At 44.1% G+C, this 19,720-nt stretch overlaps 3 protein-coding genes across 3 annotated transcripts; 1 reads left to right on the top strand and 2 right to left on the bottom strand.

The window, feature by feature from the left end:
* Positions 1-37: 37 nt before the first annotated feature.
* Positions 38-3,633, bottom strand: aamdc (adipogenesis associated, Mth938 domain containing; the record flags this gene model as incomplete). Its single annotated transcript, XM_079554927.1, has 4 exons — positions 3,608-3,633; positions 1,917-2,058; positions 1,438-1,533; positions 38-178 (listed from the first exon to the last, which is right to left on the bottom strand). Exons 2-4 carry the CDS (start codon positions 2,046-2,048, stop codon positions 38-40), a joined length of 369 nt encoding a protein of 122 aa, XP_079411053.1. The 5' UTR covers positions 2,049-2,058; positions 3,608-3,633.
* Positions 3,576-7,905, top strand: vstm5 (V-set and transmembrane domain containing 5; the record flags this gene model as incomplete). Its single annotated transcript, XM_079563198.1, has 5 exons — positions 3,576-3,590; positions 3,646-3,763; positions 5,482-5,805; positions 6,804-6,947; positions 7,791-7,905. 5 exons carry the CDS (start codon positions 3,576-3,578, stop codon positions 7,820-7,822), a joined length of 633 nt encoding a protein of 210 aa, XP_079419324.1. The 3' UTR covers positions 7,823-7,905.
* Positions 7,405-19,554, bottom strand: med17 (mediator complex subunit 17). Its single transcript, XM_079559656.1, has 13 exons — positions 19,457-19,554; positions 18,384-18,627; positions 18,080-18,243; positions 16,424-16,643; positions 16,202-16,338; positions 16,041-16,122; positions 14,806-14,958; positions 13,579-13,709; positions 12,877-13,061; positions 9,386-9,523; positions 8,614-8,731; positions 8,386-8,545; positions 7,405-8,314 (listed from the first exon to the last, which is right to left on the bottom strand). The coding sequence occupies exons 2-13, from the start codon at positions 18,613-18,615 to the stop codon at positions 8,106-8,108; spliced, it is 1,929 nt and encodes a 642-aa protein (XP_079415782.1). The 5' UTR covers positions 18,616-18,627; positions 19,457-19,554; the 3' UTR covers positions 7,405-8,105.
* Positions 19,555-19,720: the final 166 nt, after the last annotated feature.

Here is a 19,720-nt window from a genome sequence, read left to right as displayed (position 1 = left end):
AAATATTCCTGAAAAGTCCTTTTATGCTCAGGGTCTGTCAGCAGGTAGAGTGGAAGATCCCGGCCACCTTCCGGCCCTGCGCTGCCAGCCTGTTGTACTCGTCCACCGCCTTCTCTGTCTGCAGCACGGTGACCTCCACGCCCCGGCCCTTCACAAAGTCCAGCGTGGGGCCAGGCACCTGCAAAGACAGGTTTGTGGTATGTGCTAGTGCTTTGAGCCTAAGTTTCAGTATGACACAAGATGACAGGGAAGCATTGTGATGGTAATTTTCCTTACACCTAAATAATAAATACATATTATAAATGCAAAGTTTTAGTCAACTAAATCTAAGAATTATTTGACTAAATCCAGATTAAAATTAAACTACATTTTCGTTAGAAGACTAAAACTAAAATTCAAACATTAACACTGTCACTAATAGAGCCATTATGACTTCAGATAAGATCAGACCATTAATCCACTGTGGAGAAATGCACTTGTTACAACATCTCAGAAAAAGTGCAATCAAAAAGGTCATGTGTAACTGAAGAAAAGATGTCTTTTAATGATTAACGTTTATTGTGTTACTAGTGGAACTTTCAAGGTTCATTTAGTCACACACGAGGATTACAGATGTTGAAATGTTTGACCTTTACAGGCCGTCTTCAGAAGTGTCGCCTGATTAAAGCGCTGGAAAAGAAGCTGTTGTAATTTGTTGGTTTCAGACCCGACAACCCACACCTCGTCCTTTTCCCGGTTTCACATATGTTGGATTTATTGCATGATTTCCGTGGAATTTCGTATATTGAGTTTTATAGTTTTGTGTGTCAGGATCACCAGACTGTCCACGCCTTGGAGGAAACAACAGCTGATACTTCTGAGGACGGCCTGCAGATGGCGGCCGAAACACGTAAAAGGTCCAAGATTTCAACATCTCGAATCCTACTGTCTGACTATACTATATTTCAACACAAAGAGAAATAAATGTTGTTTCCTCAGTATATTTCTCCAATTCAGTGCCCAAAGAGAAAAAAGTGTCGAGAGCAGGCAACATGAGAGAACGATGATTGTAGTGAGTTTTCTTAAATTGTGATAAAGGTTTATTCTCATGTATTGGACAATTTAAACAACATTTTGCCTGTGATCATTTCTCAGCTCATTTGCTCCGTAAACATATCACGTTCAGCATTTTCTTTGACATAAAGTAGTTACATATTATTACATTAAAATGGTGTTTGCCTCATAGCAGCGATCAGATTAAAAGTATGAAAATGTCGTCTCTGTCATCTCGAAACTTGCATTTCAAAATGATTTCCCACTTTTCCTGTAGCAGTTACAAGATGAGGGCCGTTCATGTGTAATTCTCTACTGGACAAGTGGGATTTACCAAAAGAGGGCAGCATTGTATCGTTTTTAAAAACCCAAATACTGCTTTCCCAGATGTTGGGGCTCAGTTACCTGCAGCGCCTCGGACATGCCCCGGCCGATCACCAGCAGATCTATGCCCTTGGTCAGCAGCTCGTCCAGGTCAGCCGGCTGCACCCCGGGGTGATGCTGCACCAGAGAGACACATGGGCTACTTATTATAAGAGGCTACAATAAATCGCAAAATGTCTAAGGTCTTCCATCGGACTGCGATTTACTCATTTCTCAAGAGCACAGCCTAAATAACAAACACATGGGAACTGAAAATGTATGTTTTAGCCTCGGTTTTAATCTTTTTGTTCAAATTAATGCCCTGATTTAGAATATTTAAAGGCCCAATACATGATTTTTCAATCCACGCACAATGAAAATGGTGTAATAAGTGAGAATTTCCACAGGACATTCAAAGGAATCGTCATTAAAAAGCATTCATTTAGATTCCAACTGACAATAAAGGGAAATGTTTTGAAAATAGTGACTCTGGTTTATCAGATGGCAGGTGGGGTACTCACGTTAGTACCCGTCTCCCTCCAGTCCCAGGTGCGGCTTCCTCCAGGCCACACCTTACAGTCCTTGTAGGAGCTGGAGCAGCCCTTCACCTTCATGTGGCCCCAGGACAGAGAGGCGATCTCTGGGGACGACATGTCTGCGGCCCTGCAAAACAAGAGCGCTTCAGTGGCTTCTCTCAGACGGAGCTGAAGAGTGGGATCTGCTCCTGAGGTCAGAGTGTTATTTCTGGACACAGACTCATGTTTCCCCTGCTCCAGAACACACTGACTGGGGGGGGTTCAGAGTTTGAAAGGAGTGCAAATAGATCTTTCTATTCAAATACACTGAGAGACCAAAACTGAGGAGGGAGCATTATAAAATGAGGTCACAATGCACCCTCTGTAGATCCGGGCCTGCTCACATATGATATAATATTAGCCCAATACAAACATGCTCATAGGCTCAGCTGCTGAGAGTTGGTAACCACGTATCTCCCTTCAAAGGTTGTGAAAAAAGATGCTGCCGTTTTCCGCCATAACCAGGTACAGGAACATCTGTGACATCAGAGCATATATAACAGTGTTATTACACTGTTATATATGAATGCCTCTACCCAATGTCTTCATAAGATCAACTGGGTTTAGCATTCCTGTCTGAGGCTCATTACTAACTGTAGGCCAGGGGTCACCAACCTTATTTCAGCTGAGGGCTACTTTAAGAGCATTAAGTTGTTTGAGGGCGACCAGTAAAAACAAATCCTAAAGACTTAAACGTACACTGTTCACTTATAGGATATTGACCCCACATTATATTAAAATAGCTTAATTTTAAACTCATACTGAGTCACAAGAACCGAAATAACTGTAATTTTAAGAATTAGATTCAAGAAAAAAAGTCCCAAGGGCTACTGGACATGTCCCAAAGGGCCCCTGGGTGCCCGCGGGCACCACGTTGGTGACCCCTGCTGTAGAGCCTTGACCATTATTGTGAGCGGCACTGACTTTTATTTATTTATTATTTTATAGGCCATACTGGAACTCCTGCCCTCCCACATCTGTACCTTGATCACACATAGAAGTGTTGAGTCTTACTGCTTACGCTAAAATGATCATTACTCGCTGTTCCATTTGCTGTACGGGGCTTTTGTTTACTGCTCCTTCTACATGGAACATGCCAGTTCGGCCATTACGTTATTGGCAGTTCGTATGTCATTAAGGTCTTGTGTAATAATCCATGAATTTAAAGAAAAAAGTGGGGGAACAACATGTGTGTTTTTTCAAAAGGTGGGAGATCCAGTTAAGGGGCAAGTTACAATCAAAATCCTTGTAGTGTAAGGACATACCACCTTTCCCCCCCTCACGTGGCAAAAGCGTGTTCATAAGGTTGTTGTTGTTGTTGTTGTTGCTGCTGCTGCTGCTGCTGTGCGTAAACTTAGTGCAAACATTAGCAGGAGAACCAGAGCAGCTCTTTGTCTACATGAACACAGAGTTACCTTTACCACAGTTCTGACGCAGATCAGTCTCCTGGGCTGTAGTAGTTACTTACATGAGGAAATGAACGGAGCTAAAAGGAGCGACGACAGGATCTTTACGCACGACACAGATTAGCCGTGTTTTCAGCGTCTTCTAGCAACATTCCAGGATATTGCTTTATGATTACAGATCCAAGAGGACTGGAGGAGTATGGGGAAACCCCGGGTCTGTGTGCAGCTCACCAACTTCAGTTGCCCGGTGTGTGACTGGCTCTGACCAGGTCCAGACTCTGCTGCTGCTGAGGCGTACACAACACTGCGCACTTCCTGTCGGACACGTTCCGCGGCTGTGCGCAGTGCCCGGTGGGTGTGCCCCGTGGATCTACGGTGTGGCCGCAGGTAAAACGCTGTAATATCCGGCTCGACTCGTTCCTTTTGAGCAAACGGGCCTTCACAGGAGGCGAGGGAAACCCCACAGAGCTCCCACGAATCAGGCACGGACCAAAATGTGAGGACTCGTAGTTGAGGCGGGAGGACAGCGAGCGGCGGTGCGTCTCGATGTGGCGGCTTTGGGAGCTTTTTGTCGGATTGGCTCTCTCCGTGTGTCACGTAGGTAAGCAGTGACCGAGCTCCGGAGAGGAAACGCGATCAGTTACAAGTATTATGCATCAGTGTTGTGCGCAATAGACGACTGTGTTTCAGACACGCACAGGTTACTCGTGCGTAAAGGTGACCCGCGCTCGCCCTGAACGCGCTCGCATCAGTTTGTATCGAGTGGTGGCGATTTTTTTCCCCATTTTGACGAGCCGAGCCTCTCCTTTAACGAGCTCTAAAACCTTTAAAGCGGGGGGTTAATGTTTTCCACGGCTCAGGGCTCGTTTGGCAGGTTTGACTCGCAGTGAGTAAACAGACGCTGTGACGGCGGGGGAAATGTTCATGTTATACTTGTAGTCCCGGTTTAGTCTCGTCTCACTTTAGTCTTTTAGTCATGCTTTTGGTTCAGGAGACGTTTATAAACCTTTTATAAACTGAGTGGGAACTATTTCAAGAATTCACTTGGATATAGGGATGCACAGTCTGGTCAGCCTATAACAAAAATAGGATCTTACAAATGTGCAGAAGTCCAGTGTTTTTTCTATTTTAGCCAGGTCCAGGTTTAATATTGTTTAGTCTTGTCTTGACCTAATGATGAAATATCACATTCACAATATAAGACAGTGATGGAATGTCACCCTTGTTCCCATATTGTGAGCCATAGGGAGATAATGTGGTGGTCGGAATCATGTTTCTGCAGGTTGCTCCAAGGCAGCAGTGGCTACAGTAGGAGCGGATGTTTGTTCAGAGTGAATAAAGAATCAAGAAGTTTAACATTGTTACACAGTTTCTAAAAGTCCTCTGTGACCAGCCCCGGTCTGGTGCATATGGCCACAATACACAAATATCATCTGTGTCCTCTGGGCTGAGGGCGGAGCTTCAGCTTTAGAAATCTTCCATAATGCAAATCTAATATCGGCCTAAATGAGTTTGCTCTGTTTCACCATATGTGAACATGCCTTTCCTCATTTAAAAGCTAAGTACGTCTGAGGTTCATAGAGCTTCCTGGAGGCTGCATTTCGGACCTGAAACCAGCACGGTGGCACAGCGGTTAGCAATCGTGCCTCACAGCTTGAAGGTCCCGGGTTCGATTCCCACCTGGACGTGGCCTTTCTGTGTGGAGTTTGCATGTTCTCCTCGTGTCTGCGTAGGTTAGGAGTAAAACGTGTGCAATAGGTGAATCCTCCAGCCAGGTGTTTCTGACCACCAGCCTGGCTCCACATCATGGAGATGGGTCCCTGAGCGCCGGCCCATGCTGGCAGCTCACTGCTCCTACAGGTCGCCCAGCGACTTTGAGGAAAGTATAACTTAACGACCGGTGCTGGGATTGTGGAAGTGACTGAGTCCCTTTGTGTCCATTTCCAAACTGGTTTTAGTCTTCGGATGTGGCAGCGCTGAGTGTGCGGCGCATTCTGATTGGATAATTGTCTTGACATAGGTTTTTCCAACATGTGAAATGTTTTTGCTGAAGCATGTTTATCTGAGGACACATTAACTGGACCTTTTGTCCGTCTGTTCTGAAGCGGGAGCCATCTCCATCCTGTCCCCCGAGCGCTCGCTGATCCGCGCGGTGCAGGAGGACGTCAGCTTCTCGGTGGAGGTGGTCTGCGATGGAGTCCCCACGTTCCACTGGAGCTTCATGTCGGCCGCGGTCAGCCGCTCCATCGGGGCATGGCGTGATGGGAGCTTCAACATCACAGAGGACTACAGCAGCAGAGTGCGCCCCTTCAGCAACGGCTCCATGGCCCTGTCCAACCTGCGGCTCCAGGACGCCGGCTTCTACGTCGTCACGGTGACAGAGGCGGGGGGCAGCAGCAAGGACGCAGGCTTCGTCCTCAAGGTCACAGGTGAGACTGCAGGGAGGGAGTACACGGAGCAGAGGAACTGTCTGAAGTCACACAGTGGGCTTCCTTCTTACTTTGGTCATCAGTCAGTAATTCAGGTCATTTTAATACAATCTTTGTTTTTTTCACTTGTGACTTCGCTCTGGTCCACCGTAGAGAACATTTCCCCCCCAAAGGGAGTCATCTTTCTATATGAAAACTTGGTAACACTTATGATTACAGCCCGTGAGTTACATGTGGTAGGCAGTGGTTAAAGTGGACTTTGGGAGGTGGTGGAACTGTAGCCTAGAAGACTCAGAGCACTACACTTTATAAACATATGAAAGCCTGTGTAGAGATTGCATGTAACAGACAATGTTTCATATGACTTAAAAACTTATTTTAAGAAATAAAGCTATAAAACCTTTTTTTACAGAAAAAAATTTCTTTCTGTGTGCTCTTGTTTGAGAGACTCTCAAAAACGTAGAGCTAGTCCTAGGACATTTTTAATGAATCAGATCAAATTGAATTAAATCTGGTGTATTTTAGGCAAGAATATGCTGTTAAAATCAGCCTTATACAGTGATGAAAATCAGAACGGTCCACATCATGATTACTTTCCTAAAAAAAAAAAAAGCAACATTGATTTTTAGTGTTGCTACTTAACTACTTTTATTGTTTATTCAATTTATGGATTTTTTTTCTTAATATACTGTCAAAATCCTATGTTATTGTTTCCTAGTCCCTCTGCTGCATGTGTCGGCTCCGCCCCTTCCTCCGTCTGTAGCTGCTCCCCGCACTGAGCAGAGAGGAGACACAGGCCCCTGACTCTGAAGACAACACTTTAGCCAGGATTCCTGACTTTTTAAACAGAGCAGAAGATCAGATCAGAGGAATCATTGTGTGCACTGTTTTTATCGCCTTTTCTGTTCATTATGCATCCTAAGCATTTAAGGCGGACTGTTGTGAAATCCGGGCAGTGTATGTAGTTTTGGCTGATGTTTTGTGTTTTGTCCTGTCAGAGGTGCTGTACGAGGACCTGCAGTACCTGTCGGTGTCCGCCCTGGCTCTGGGCTGTGTGGCGGCTCTGCTCATGCTCTTCATGTGGCTGATGAACAAACTGTACCGCCGACTGTGGGCCTGCAGACACCGGAGACGCATGCCAGGTATGTGCCAACACCAGGACTTGAAATATATGGCACATTACTTATCAGTATTCATTTTTGCGATATTTCTACAATACATATTTATGTGATCACATGTTAAAAGATAAAAAGAAAAAAAAAGAAAAGGGAACTTTATGCTCATTGAAAAGTGCGCAGGTAAAAACTTTTTTTTGGCTCATCCACAAAAAGTACAAAGTTATTTTCACAGAATAGAATCAAAAAGTGCTGCCATTTTCCAACCATGGATTAGCAGGTTTGTGGAGCAAATCGCTGGTAGAACAATGGTGGAAAAGGAAATCAGTGCCTCTCTCTGAGTGAGTTATTTCAGCCCTGCTGCTGAGTCTGATCAGCACTAAATTCCGGAACACTAACTCAGTAAATCCAGGGGAAAAGTCTTTACTTCACACAATATCAAGACTCTGTTCCTTTTTTGGTAAAAAACAAAAAACATTTATTTATTTAGGTCAAATCGACCCAAATCCAGACATTGCAGTGAGAGAATGAATTCCAATATGAGGCTACCAAGAACAGCACAGCACATTGTAGCATTTTTCTGATGGTTTGCAAAAATATCACTTCATCGTGGTTATTGAGAAAGTCCCAGCTATAGTGATATATCCAAACAACTCCATTGATTAATCCATCAATTCAATTGTTTAAAGGAAGATACTGTACATTTGAAGAAGGTAGAGCTAGGCCCGATTCTGTTTGAGCCCCTGCCTGTCATGTGAAAAAGGCCGACGCCTGAACACAGAGAAAACAATGACTGAGTGCCAGGGCGGGGCCGCAGTCCAAAGGTTTGTTTAATTCTACTCTCACTCTTTTGTATGATTGTTTTTACAGAAGCCGATGTTACGGAGCTGCAGCCGCTCTGAAACCACAGCCTCAGCCTGACGAGCCCGTGGCCACGGGACGAGCCAGGGGCCACGGGACTGGGCTCTCAGATACAGACATTGTGGACAGAATAAGATATTTATTGAAACTTGACTTGGTGGGTGTTTACAAAAACCTCTGCACATGTGAAGGAAAGTGGGAGCTCAGGCTACTGTTTTTATGTAAATGTAGAGTTGTACATTTTTGGATTGTTTGTTATGCCTTTTTAAACGTAATGTGGATCTCGGCGTTGGCAGCAGAGAGAGTTTTTGCGCAGGAGCTCACTCAGGGTGCAGGAGTGAGTGCGGCCATCAGCAGCTCCATCTTGTACACAAAGTTCCTGCCCTCCATGCGGCTCCACTGCACCTCCCTGTACGGCCCTCTCAGGTGGCTCCACTTAGATTCCAGGATCACGTCGTTCTTCTGCAGCTCTTTGCTCTGGTTCCTTGGGAACTGGACCAACACTTTACAGCCACTCTCCGGGCCGTTGCGCACTGTGGGAGAAGCACAAACCTGTCAGAAGAAGAGCCTGGTGGTGTGCTACAGAAGAAGAGCTGGTCCTGACCGGAGATGGCGTAGTCCCCGTTGGGAGAGGCCACAGTGATGGCTGAAGCGTTACCCACACTCTCGATGGGCCCCAGTCCCACATGGTTACTGAAGCTCAGCACATGCCAGCCCATGACTTTGGCCAGCTGCTGCACGGCATGCACCTGGTGCTGGGACATCTGCCACACAGACACATAGACACGTCAGCCCAGAGTCGCCCGCCCTGTGTGTCACTCAGTGTATTTACCTGGGACAGGAGGAAGTCCTGCAGCTCCTGCTCCTGGTGGGATAGCGTGATGACGCGGCCGTCCCGGTGCACCACACGGATCTGCTCCACTCCGATGTTCAGCTGCAGCTGGATGGACCTGCCCAGGACAGTGATTACCACATGGCCTTATTCGAACAAAGCAGCAACTTTGTGTTTTAACTGTTGATCCACAGTTAGAACACAAAGTTTCGATCATCTATAGAACTGAGTTGGATGCCGTCTGCCCTGATCCGTGAATCCTTTCTTTTTTTAGTAATGCCAATATAAATAAATCAATGTTAACTCTTGCTTTCAGTTTGCAATTGTTTTCTGGTTTGTTGGAACTGTCTGAGCTGAGACTGTAGGGCTGGTACCGCTAAAAGGTACAGAAACATGTTCTTTTTTAATATGTTACTGATTTGAACATTTTGGTTCTGAAAAAGAATGGTTTTCTTTTGAAAATGTGGCCTGAGATTGTGCTGTAGAACAGTGGTTCTCAATATTACTTTGATGAATGATTTAGCTCGTCATATGGTCAATGTTTGAATGAACAAAACATACTGCATATGTACTGTAAATATATGTATTTATTTGGATCAGACGAGCGCTGTGCTGATATAGTGAAGCTGAACCACTTCTATGAGAAATAAATAAACTGTTTACTCACAGAAATGGACTTTTGTGATTTGAATGTTCTACATTTATTCAAGCGTAACTGTTTCAGAGGAATATTAAGGTCCCGGTGCACGTGTTGTGCCGGACTGTAGCGTACTTGCAGATCTGCTCGTAGCCCTGTGAGGTGATGAGGACCTTGACGCTGGACTCGTACACGTCGTTGATGTTGGACCAGTGTGCTTGGATCTGGGGGTCTTCGATCCGGCTGGCCAGACTGTCGATGGTGCGCGCCGTCCTGGAGAGAGAGGGCACGCTCACACTCAGAATATCCATACGTTATATTTAGTGACACAACGGTCATATGAATGATTCTGGCTACATAAAGGCCAAAAACAAGAGTGAACCTAAACGGTTTAGTCAGAATAATTCCAATTTAGTTCTGTTTTGGTCCAGGTTGAGTCTTTTTGCTGAAAAACGTTTATCTTAATACAATATACTGCAATCCAATGGTTTAGAAAAATAATGCAATATGTTCCATTGAGATTCAAGATTATTTCTTCAGAGCTCTTAAGGTAAATTGGCATTCTGTCTCATATTGTGCAGGGCTGTTCCAATTTGTCCAATACCTGTCCAAAAACCACAGCGAGGCCTTTAAGTAGTAAAATACAATACACTGCCTTTCCACATTGCTCCTTTCACTATGATCGTTTGCGGAGCCTCAACAGCCGGTTAGGCAGCGAGCTATAGCATAAGCCAGCTGAAACTACTTAACTTTTCCAAACAAGCTTTAAATTGGTTTAAATTATATCTTACACCAAGACAACCATGGTGTAGCATCAACAATCCAAAACGGTAATTTGGGTGTACCACAAGGGTCGATATTGGGGCCCCTGCTGTTCTGTCTACATAAACGATTTACCAGAAATCTACAAAAACACCAGCTGTCAGTTGTAGACTCATTACATGCAAAGTGAGTTACATACAGCCTTTATTTGTTAGAATTTTGATTATTATGGCTCAGCTTGAAAAAACAAAACAAATTAAAAATCTCGTAAAATAAGAATATTTTAAAGATGGACTGTAAGCCACAATCATCAAAATTATACCAAATAAAGGCTTGACATATGTCACTTTGTATGTAATGAGTCTGTATCCTGTTTTCGTGGGTTTTGTGAGCTGGAAGGCCAAATTATGTACAAATAAACAAGTAAATACTGAATCTATAATCTTTGGAAATTTAACTTTTTGAATGGAATTATGGAAATAAATACACTTTTCCATGATACTCTAATTTTTTGGAAAGGGTTTGTATATTAATGGCAAATAACTCGGAAGAAGACTGAAGGAGTTTGTTGTGTGTTTCCTTGTTTTACAAAAGGATCCACCAATCACGGCGCTTGCGTTCTGCAGCACTTGGTGCGGAGCCACCTTGTGCAGCAGCTGTCGCAAACTCTCTGATTGGCTCCCACGTGCATCCAGCACGTAAATGCGGAGCTGTCACTAAAATATAAAAAGGCTTTTAGATTGTCAAGACAAATTAAAATTGTTTATGTATGAATGAAGGCCTTGTGTGTCGTCTCATGCTTTGACTTGATCTCATACATCATCAGTCCTAAAGCCTTTAACAGCATTGTATAAGCACATGCAAGCAAAGTGTTTCATTGAAAACCAATGAAGTGGCATCACTGCACTATCGTTCCAAAATATCAAATGATGACATTTGATAACTTCATCAGTTTCCCTTTTATAAAAAACACATTCAAGTGTCTTAAAGCAGTGCTAAGTAACTCTTGCCCCTACAGGCCATAAGCGCCACTGCAGGTGTCGTAGCTAGTTGCTATTTTCTAACTTATTAATTGTCCGTGAGAGTAAATACTACGCTGACAGAAAAGACAAAGGGACAGAGGAATATTGTACATCCACTTACACAATGGAGATCTTTTTTTCACTCAAACTTGACTGTAAATACTGTTTAAGTGGCGCTAGCCCACAGTTAGCTTTGCCCGTTAGCTTCTTCTTCGTGATTCCATTGGTGTGTATATTGGTGACAACTGCCCGGTGGCAGCGAAGTTGCACCAGGGGGAGATGAACGATTGCCCCCAGAGAGACTATGAAAAGGATTTATTAAGGTAAACAAGTTACTTCGTACTAGTTTAATGGTCTCGCTGTGATGTGTCAGTTGTGTGTCAGTGAAGTGGTGCAAAACTGCCCAGGGACACAGGAGCTAAAGTCCCAAACGCTGTAGCTGAAGCTCTGGCTGAAGAACAAACAAAAGTGTGAGATGAACTGTACGGATGAACTTGGGATGTGAAGTGGCCAGATATGTCTTCTCTTCTTTCTTTTTATTGTTGTATTGTCTGATGATCTATTCTATTCTATTCTATTCTATTCTATTCTATTCTATTCTATTCTATTCTATTCTATTCTATTCTATTCTATTCTATTCTATTCTATTCTATTCTATTCTATTCTATTCCATTCCATTCCATTCCATTCCATTCCATTCCATTCCATTCCATTCCATTCCATTCCATTCCATTCCATTCTTTTATAAACCTCTTGAACAGCCTAACCAGGGGCGGGGCCTGCAAACTAGCCTATGTACATTACATCAGCCACGAGTTGTTAAATAAACAAACAAATAAAAAAAAAAAAAATTAAAATTCACCCCAGGGAAACAGAGACATTATGACAGATTTTAGTAAAAATTGGAGCAAAACTGACAGATTTACAGAAGCTTTCAGCAAAACCTGCAACTAAATGACTTTTGGAACACCTTTTTTGGAACAGCTGCCTTTTTTTGACAAAGCTATGGAGTGGAAGATGTTGATGTATGTCACTATTGCCAAAGACATTTAGATTAAATGCCAGTTGAAATCAAATTGGTGTATTTTCCTCCCTCTACATGCTCCGGCCATGTCCTAATGTGTAGAATGAGCTCAGACCTGTTCACCACAACTGCCTCTATAATCCTGCACTGTCACTCAGAAAGGTGTTATCTTGGATCTGAAGTGCCGTCATGCACGAGCTTAATATAGAAGATGCAGTTACGCAAAAGACCAGAGGTGGCAGTAGTGAGCAAAAAAATCACAAACTTGCATCTGGCCCCTTTAAAGCAGTACTAAGTAACATGTTTACCTTAATAAATCCTTTCCGTAGTCCCTGTGGGGGTAATACAAGTGTTTATGGGATGATTGGAGGGTCTTTCATCTCCCCCTGGTGTCTCTGACCAGAAAACCATGTTTGCAACTTGACTGCCACCGGTCCGGAGCAAGCAATACACACTAATGGAATCACGAAGAAGAAGCTAACATGCTAACAGGCAAAGCTAACTGCGGGCTAACGTCACTTTAAACAGTATTTACAGCCAGGTTTGTGTGAAAAAAAATATTTCCATTGTATAATTGAATGCACAGTAACCCTCTGTCCCTTCGCCTTTTCTGTCAGCGTAGTATTTACTCTCCAAGACAATTAATAAGTTAAAAAATCGTAACTTACAATGGCACCTGCAGTTGCGCTTATGGCCTCTAGGGGAAGAGTTACTTAGTACTGCTTTAAACACAGGTGGAAACCCTGAGCACATTCTAGATTTTATTCTTATTTTGAACGCTAATGCTCCAGGACGTGTTTACAATGTGCACTCGTCACCTGCTACGGAGGAAAATGTGCTTGGCCTGCTTGATGATCTTCTCCAGGAGCCCCTCTCCCTGCTGTAGAGCCGAGATCTGGCTCTTGGTGAAGGCCTGCGGACCGGCCAGTCTCAGCCGCTTGTGTCCAAACGGAGCGGTGGCCGGGTGGGGCATCAGCACCGAGCTCAGCTGCTGCTTATGGAACTGAGCGACACAGACGCACAGCCGTTAGTCACACTTCAAAAGAAGGATTCCATTTCACAAAAAATAAATCTTCATTTAAAGGTTTCTGTACTTCAAAAGTCAAATAAATAATCAATATGTAGGTCTTCTATGGTGGGAACTACGGTACTTGTTAATTGGATTATGGCTAATACATCCGCAATTAATACTGGCCAACCCTCATCAATCAAAAACAGGCACAAAGTTCAATGTTTTCTCTCTCAGCACATATAAACTAAGGTCCCAAAGTGGCAGTAATAATAAGAAACATGTGCCTTTCAAAACATGGCAGGTTCAGGTTAGACAAATTTCAGCATCATCAAATTGTTTCACATCACAGTACTAATGCTGCAGCTATCGATTCTTTTTGTAGCTAAAATATAAAAGGAATTGCGTGCTGCGTAGTCCTTCTTGACAGCAGTAACCCAGAGAATCTGGTCTTACTGGAACAGTTTTCATGACAAAGATGTAAAGGAATACAGAGCCGCACTGTGCTGACCTCCCGGATCATCTGGTGCAGGTTGTGTTCCAGCACGTACAGGTGGTCGTCGGACTTGGGCCTCTCTGGAGGGGCTCGCTGGTTCTTCTTCTCTCCCGACGAGTGGCACAGGGAGATGGACAGCTGCAGACCTGCCGGGGACATCAGGGTGAGCTTGGACACAGGACGCCTAGGCTCCGAGGGCAAGGACATTTTGACTGGATCTATCAGTTCTATTTCTGATTCACCATTCAGTTCATAGTGCGGATTTTAAACCCGTCTAGGAGCATCATCTCGGGACGCACCTTGATAATTAGTTTGGGCTAAAATGTAAAATTTGACCGGACGAAAACATCCTCGCCCCTTTTCAGATATACTTTAATCTAAAAAGAAGAGCTGCTAAACGAATCCAAAAGTCACACACATTTCAGAACATGTACAGTTGTGCTCAAAAGCTTATTCACCGTATTCTGGCCGTTCGCGTGGGCGCCGCCATGAATTGTGCCCGCCCCTTTTCTCCTATCTGTTAACATGGGACTGGAGAAGTCCACATAAAATCAGTCACTACACGAAAACAAAGCCGTTTTCAGGCCGCACAGAGAAACGGTGCAGTGTCAACATGTCGGTGCAAATGAACATTGGACATTTTACACAAATCAATCGACTAAACATCAGATTTGAGCAGAGAATATTTTCCCTCGTTCTCCGTTAAACGAATGAACGGGCTTCGCGCTCGACCGGAAGTGTCTGGACAACGAGGTGCCGAGACAACGCAAAAAGATGCAAAAGTGGGCGGGGCGGAATAAGGTGAATACTCTGACTCTGACACTCTGACCCCGTCGTGTTGCCAAACAGGCTGTGAATTATTTTGGGTTTTTGAAGCAAAACACATATTATTTATTATTATTATCCTTGGAACACTAGCGCTCACAATTTAAGTTAGTTTTATATTCAACTAAGAAATAATAATAAAAGGGGATTATTACTGGATACTAGAGCAGAATGCTGTCATTCATCAAACAAGAACATGGATGAAATAGTTACACAATATATTTGAAAGTCCAATTCAAGACCAATCTTTCCTTCTGGGGACGATGCATGATTATCTCATTTACTGACTTTTAATTGATTTACAAAGCTACTTGTTAGTTGTGACGAGTCTGTCTGGAAATGAATTAAAAGGCTGACTGTATAATAAGCAGTCATCATGTCAGGAACAGCGTAAGTGCAGTGTGTCTAAGCCTGGACCTGGAAACGGCTGAGAGATGATCTGGTTTTTCACCACGATATGAGGGATCTGGGACTTGATCTGCACGGCCTCCCTGGACAGCTGCGCGAAGATCTCCTTACACAGCAGCACGTTCTGAGCCGCCTCCAGCTTCACGTGCCACGGCTGGGCACCTGCAGGGAGCACAGTATGAGGATAGTCAACAGTCTGTGGGGACGCCCAGGGGAGCAACTACTACGCCACACATGCAGGACATGCTTGATTAACTTGGTGAAAGTCTGTTTGTAATGCGAGTAGTGGAGCGATGCGAGCAAAGAGACACTCCGCAATGACAGTCCACGATCCACGGAACATGAGACAGGTCCCCACGCTCCACTGTTGCTATCACTCCCTTATAGATGCTCAAAATGTCACAAAATGCCTACAAACATAAATAACTACAGTAAGTATGAATGTTACAGAGGTTGCATTTTTATAACACTTAACATAGTATTGCTTTCTCCCTCATGCAGTACCTAGTTATGGTCCCAGTAGCACTTAATTAATGCTTTTATATTTGATGGTTGTTTTGATATTTATGAATCCACAAGGGGTATTTATCAGTTGCTGCTGAGATCGGTCCCATATGATAATTGTTATGTCAGCGTTTCAATTGCTGCGTTTTTGGAGCTTAATTATTTGTCAGATGTTTTGATAAACAGATAAAGGAAACATGTTTCTAAATTGCAGTATTGGGACTCTCTTGCATGTGTGTTTGTGCTTTTCCTCTCTGTGTATATGTTTCCTGGGCCTATTTCCGAACATTTGGACAAACTTTAATGGGAATTATGCAGTTCATTACCTTAACTTGGACATTTACATCGAGGATTATCTCCAAGATGTTTTTTCATATTCGACGTATCAGCAACTTTTGCTGCAACTTTCTAACGACCGGATTTTGCATGACAGATGTCCATCAGCGACAACTTGGTCATCTTTTGGACACCTTAAGGTCCCACTTTGCTGATTTCAATCGTTTTTTTGGGCGGATACAACTCTGGAGGAGCGCGTCTGCCTGCCCTGCTCAACTATCGTTGATGTTTATGCGCTGTTCATGGCGTGCCGCGTGCAGCAGCCAGTATGTGAGCATGAAAAAAAGGAGGTGTCGATTCTGTGCATTTGTTTGCATTTATTTGACCCAATTATTTAATCACACATGTTCATTTTTAAGACCAATTTACCATGGATTTACGACCAAATAGGCAGAATTTTGTACCTGCTTTAGTCTTGGGTTGCCTCCTGAACAGGCTGATGGTCCCCAGGTCGCCGATGTCAGGAGCTTGTTTCTGGATGGACACCTGTGGACAGATATGATTGTGAAACTCCTGGACGCAGATGAAAAGCGCTGGACGATCAGAGTGAGTGAGGCGTCCTGACCTTAATGTAGGCGGATCCCTCCAGGTCACTGGGGATCTGCACGTTCAGAGGGCAGTAGTCCTCCGGGACCTTCTTATCCAGGTCGATGTCTGTGTTCTTTATGACCTCGAACGTGCCGTGGTGAGGGAAAAGGGAGCCTGCAAAGGAACAGACTGGATTAAGCCCGGAACCATCCAGAACAGTGCGGCTACTCAATAAGGCCTTTCACAGCGGCCCACTGACCAGCGCTGCGGTAGCTCAGGTCTCCCAGGATCTTGTCCCCCACTTTGCGGAGCTTCCACTGGGAGCGCAGCCGCAGCAGCTCCGAGTTGAAGTCCCTCTGTCGCCGGTTCTCCAGGTTCTCTGCCACAGACTTACTGAGCTTCTCTGCACCTCTCAGGAGGAGCTGGGCCGCTGTGCCCAAGGAGCGCTTCTTACTGATGAGCTGGAACACCTGCGGGCTCTGCACAACACACACCTCTTCACAAGACGGTCGTAGGAAAAAAAGACTTCATTTCAATGCAGTCTGAAGTGAGTCACTATGCAAAAGAAGTTACATGTATGTAGTAGTTTTTTAGAAAATGGATTAACCTCTCTATTGGATAGGTGTATATTCATTTGTGTCCTGTTGTTTCTCACCACAGTGAATCATGTCATTTGATGATTTAGCCAAAATTACTGTGATTAGACCTACGAGCGATCGCTGTTGTTTACGTTCGCGATTTTGGACGGATGTTTTGGTGAATGTTCGGCAACAGCTGATGCATCCAGGCCTCTAACTTGGTTTTATAGAATTACCTATTATATTTTATTATATGTAATATTTATTATTATCTGTCTAAAACAGTGGTTTGTATCATGTACCCTTTGAGTTGTTCATTTACACTCCAAGTACCCCCTAACTCAAGGATCCTGACAAAATATTTACAAAGTGATCGACTAAACTATGATTATTCGGTATTAAGTAGTGCTGAAAATAATTGAAATATTCTCAAATTCAAACATTTTACAGAAAAACAATATTAAAATCAACTTATGATATTTTCAGTTTCACCTTCTTTTATGAATCTGAGGTCATTCCAAGTACCCCCTGCTAAGCGCTCAAGTCCCCAAGTCCCCAAGTCCCCAAGTCCCCAAGTCCCCAAGTCCCCAAGTCCCCAAGTCCCCAAGTCCCCAAGTCCCCGTACCCCTGGTTGGGAAACACTGGTCCAAAATATTAAATTGCCGACCACAGCTCCCGGACGGGACGACATTGCGATCGCTCGTATTGGAGTAAGAGATGGGAGTGATGGGAGTCTGAACCACTGCCTTAACCACTGAGCCTGTGTGTGTTTTACAACTGGAATGAAGAGCATCGCCTTCTGGCTTTACAATAAACAGAGAGATAGTATTTAATAATCAGTCAGTAAAATGTAACATTGTGGCACATCTATTTCCGACGTGACTGTCCCTAAGTACGAGTTTAATGCCAAAGCTGAATGTCGTGTTCATGTACTGTAGCGTGTGTGCTAAAGCGTGTGTGCTGTAGCGTGTGTACTGTAGCGCGTGTGCTGTAGCGTGTGTGCTATGGCACGTGTGCTGTAGCGTGTGTGCTGTAGCATTTGTAGTGTAGCGTGTGTGCTGTAGCATTTGTAGTGTAGCGTGTGTGCTGTAGCATTTGTAGTGTAGCGTGTGTGCTGTAGCATTTGTAGTGTAGCGTGTGTGCTGTAGCATTTGTAGTGTAGCGTGTGTGCTGTAGCATTTGTAGTGTAGCGTGTGTGCTGTAGCATGTGTGCTATGGCACGTGTGCTGTAGCGTGTGTGCTATAGCGTGTGTGCTATGGCACGTGTGCTGTAGCGTGTGTGCTGTAGCATTTGTAGTATAGCGTGTGTGCTGTAGCGTGTGTGCCTGTAGTCAGACCTTGGAGGCGCTGGGGTCTTGGGACACTGGGTCCAGGGCCATGTATTTCTTCTCTTTGAGCACACTCAGAACGTCATAAAGCACACACATCTCGGTCAGAGCTCCGCGCAGGTTGTTCCTCACCGAGTCCCACGGCCACAGAGACGGCTGGAACTTCACCGTACCTGGAACAAACAGAGGAGCCTTCAAACTGACAGCAGGCACACACAGGCGCGAGTCAGACGGATACGGAAGGAGGAAGTTTCCAAACAAAATCATTGGTGTTTTCTTTGTACTTTATTATACAACGCTGACAGACAAATACCTTCCTCCTCGTCTGGCTCGGGCTTGGTCCACTCGCGCTCCCTGGGCTCCCCATCTACCTCGTCCTCTGAGCCGGAGCCCTGCGTGAAGTCAATGCGCTGGGCCAGTCGGGACAGGTTCTGGGACATGGATAGAGGGGGGACATAGGTCTCCGTCCCGTCCAGGGCCACCTCCTGCACCTGTTTCTCGCAGGACGACTCGATGCTCACGTGGACCGAGGGACCTCCCGACATCCTGACCAACAGCTGCACACAGGGGAAAGGGAACGAGGTGAGACACTGCAGGAACATGGATTTGAGATTGACCTTTACAAATTTAACATTAGAGATCTGCCATTGCAGGTCAAACTAGCACACATTGCCCATGGACTAACATTACAACACAAAACAGAAAATAAATTATATTCAAACTAAAATGGATCAGATGACATAACATAGGAAAAATAAATACAGTTACTATATTCTGTAGGCTCAAGTTGACTTAAAGTGATTGATCTATCAGCAACATAATGCACTGGTTCATAACGTTAAACATGACTGATCTAATTTGGACAGAAAACACAGTGTTCATTATTAACTAATAAGAACACATTTTTCCTCAGTTTGGAGGTTGGAATAGGCAGTTTTTGTTCCTTTATATAATCATTAAATTCAAGTTTGTCAGTGAGGAGCCTGTACAGCCCACTGCAGCCACAGGAGCAGGGCCCCTGGGGAGCCACTTTTCTTTAGAAATGGGATCATGTATATTAGACCTTTAAAATATTGTGTATTTGAATAATTACTGCAATAATCATTCACCATTAACATGTGCCTTGTTTTATTTTGATAAGTGTTGGCCACCCTAGATTTAAACCGTTTTATACGCGAGAGTTTAACGCACAATATAACTTTACAGTAACTTTACAGCCCCTTCATATCCCGAAAGTCATTCCCTTTGAACAAAGTATCATTTTGATGACTTGGTTCATTGTATGATGCTAACTAAGCTAACATGGTTTTTCAGTTGCTAACCCTTTACCTTTACTTACAAGCAATCTTTCATCAACCATGAATGCACTTAAATATTACTTCTCACCTGGTGCACACAGACGGTAATTCCGATAAGAAATGCACAATTATAAAGCTTCAAAATGTACAAAAATCAGCGGCGGGTTTTTAATAATCTACACGGACGGTTAAGCAGTGCGGGTGGCGCCGCGTAGTGTACCGGAGTAAAACAGCCACGGGAAAAATAGAATACGGAAAACAGTAAAGTAGGCTACATTAAAAAAAAATGCAATTTCAGTTAACACAAACGAACTGAAGAATTTAAAAAACGCATTGTCTAAAAGGGGAGCAA

This window comes from Gobius niger, assembly GCF_951799975.1.
Source record: "Gobius niger genome assembly, chromosome: 1".
Taxonomy (NCBI): Eukaryota; Metazoa; Chordata; class Actinopteri; order Gobiiformes; family Gobiidae; genus Gobius; species Gobius niger.
The sequence above is the reverse complement of the archived record's forward strand: the minus strand, read 5'-3'. Positions and strand labels throughout refer to the sequence as shown.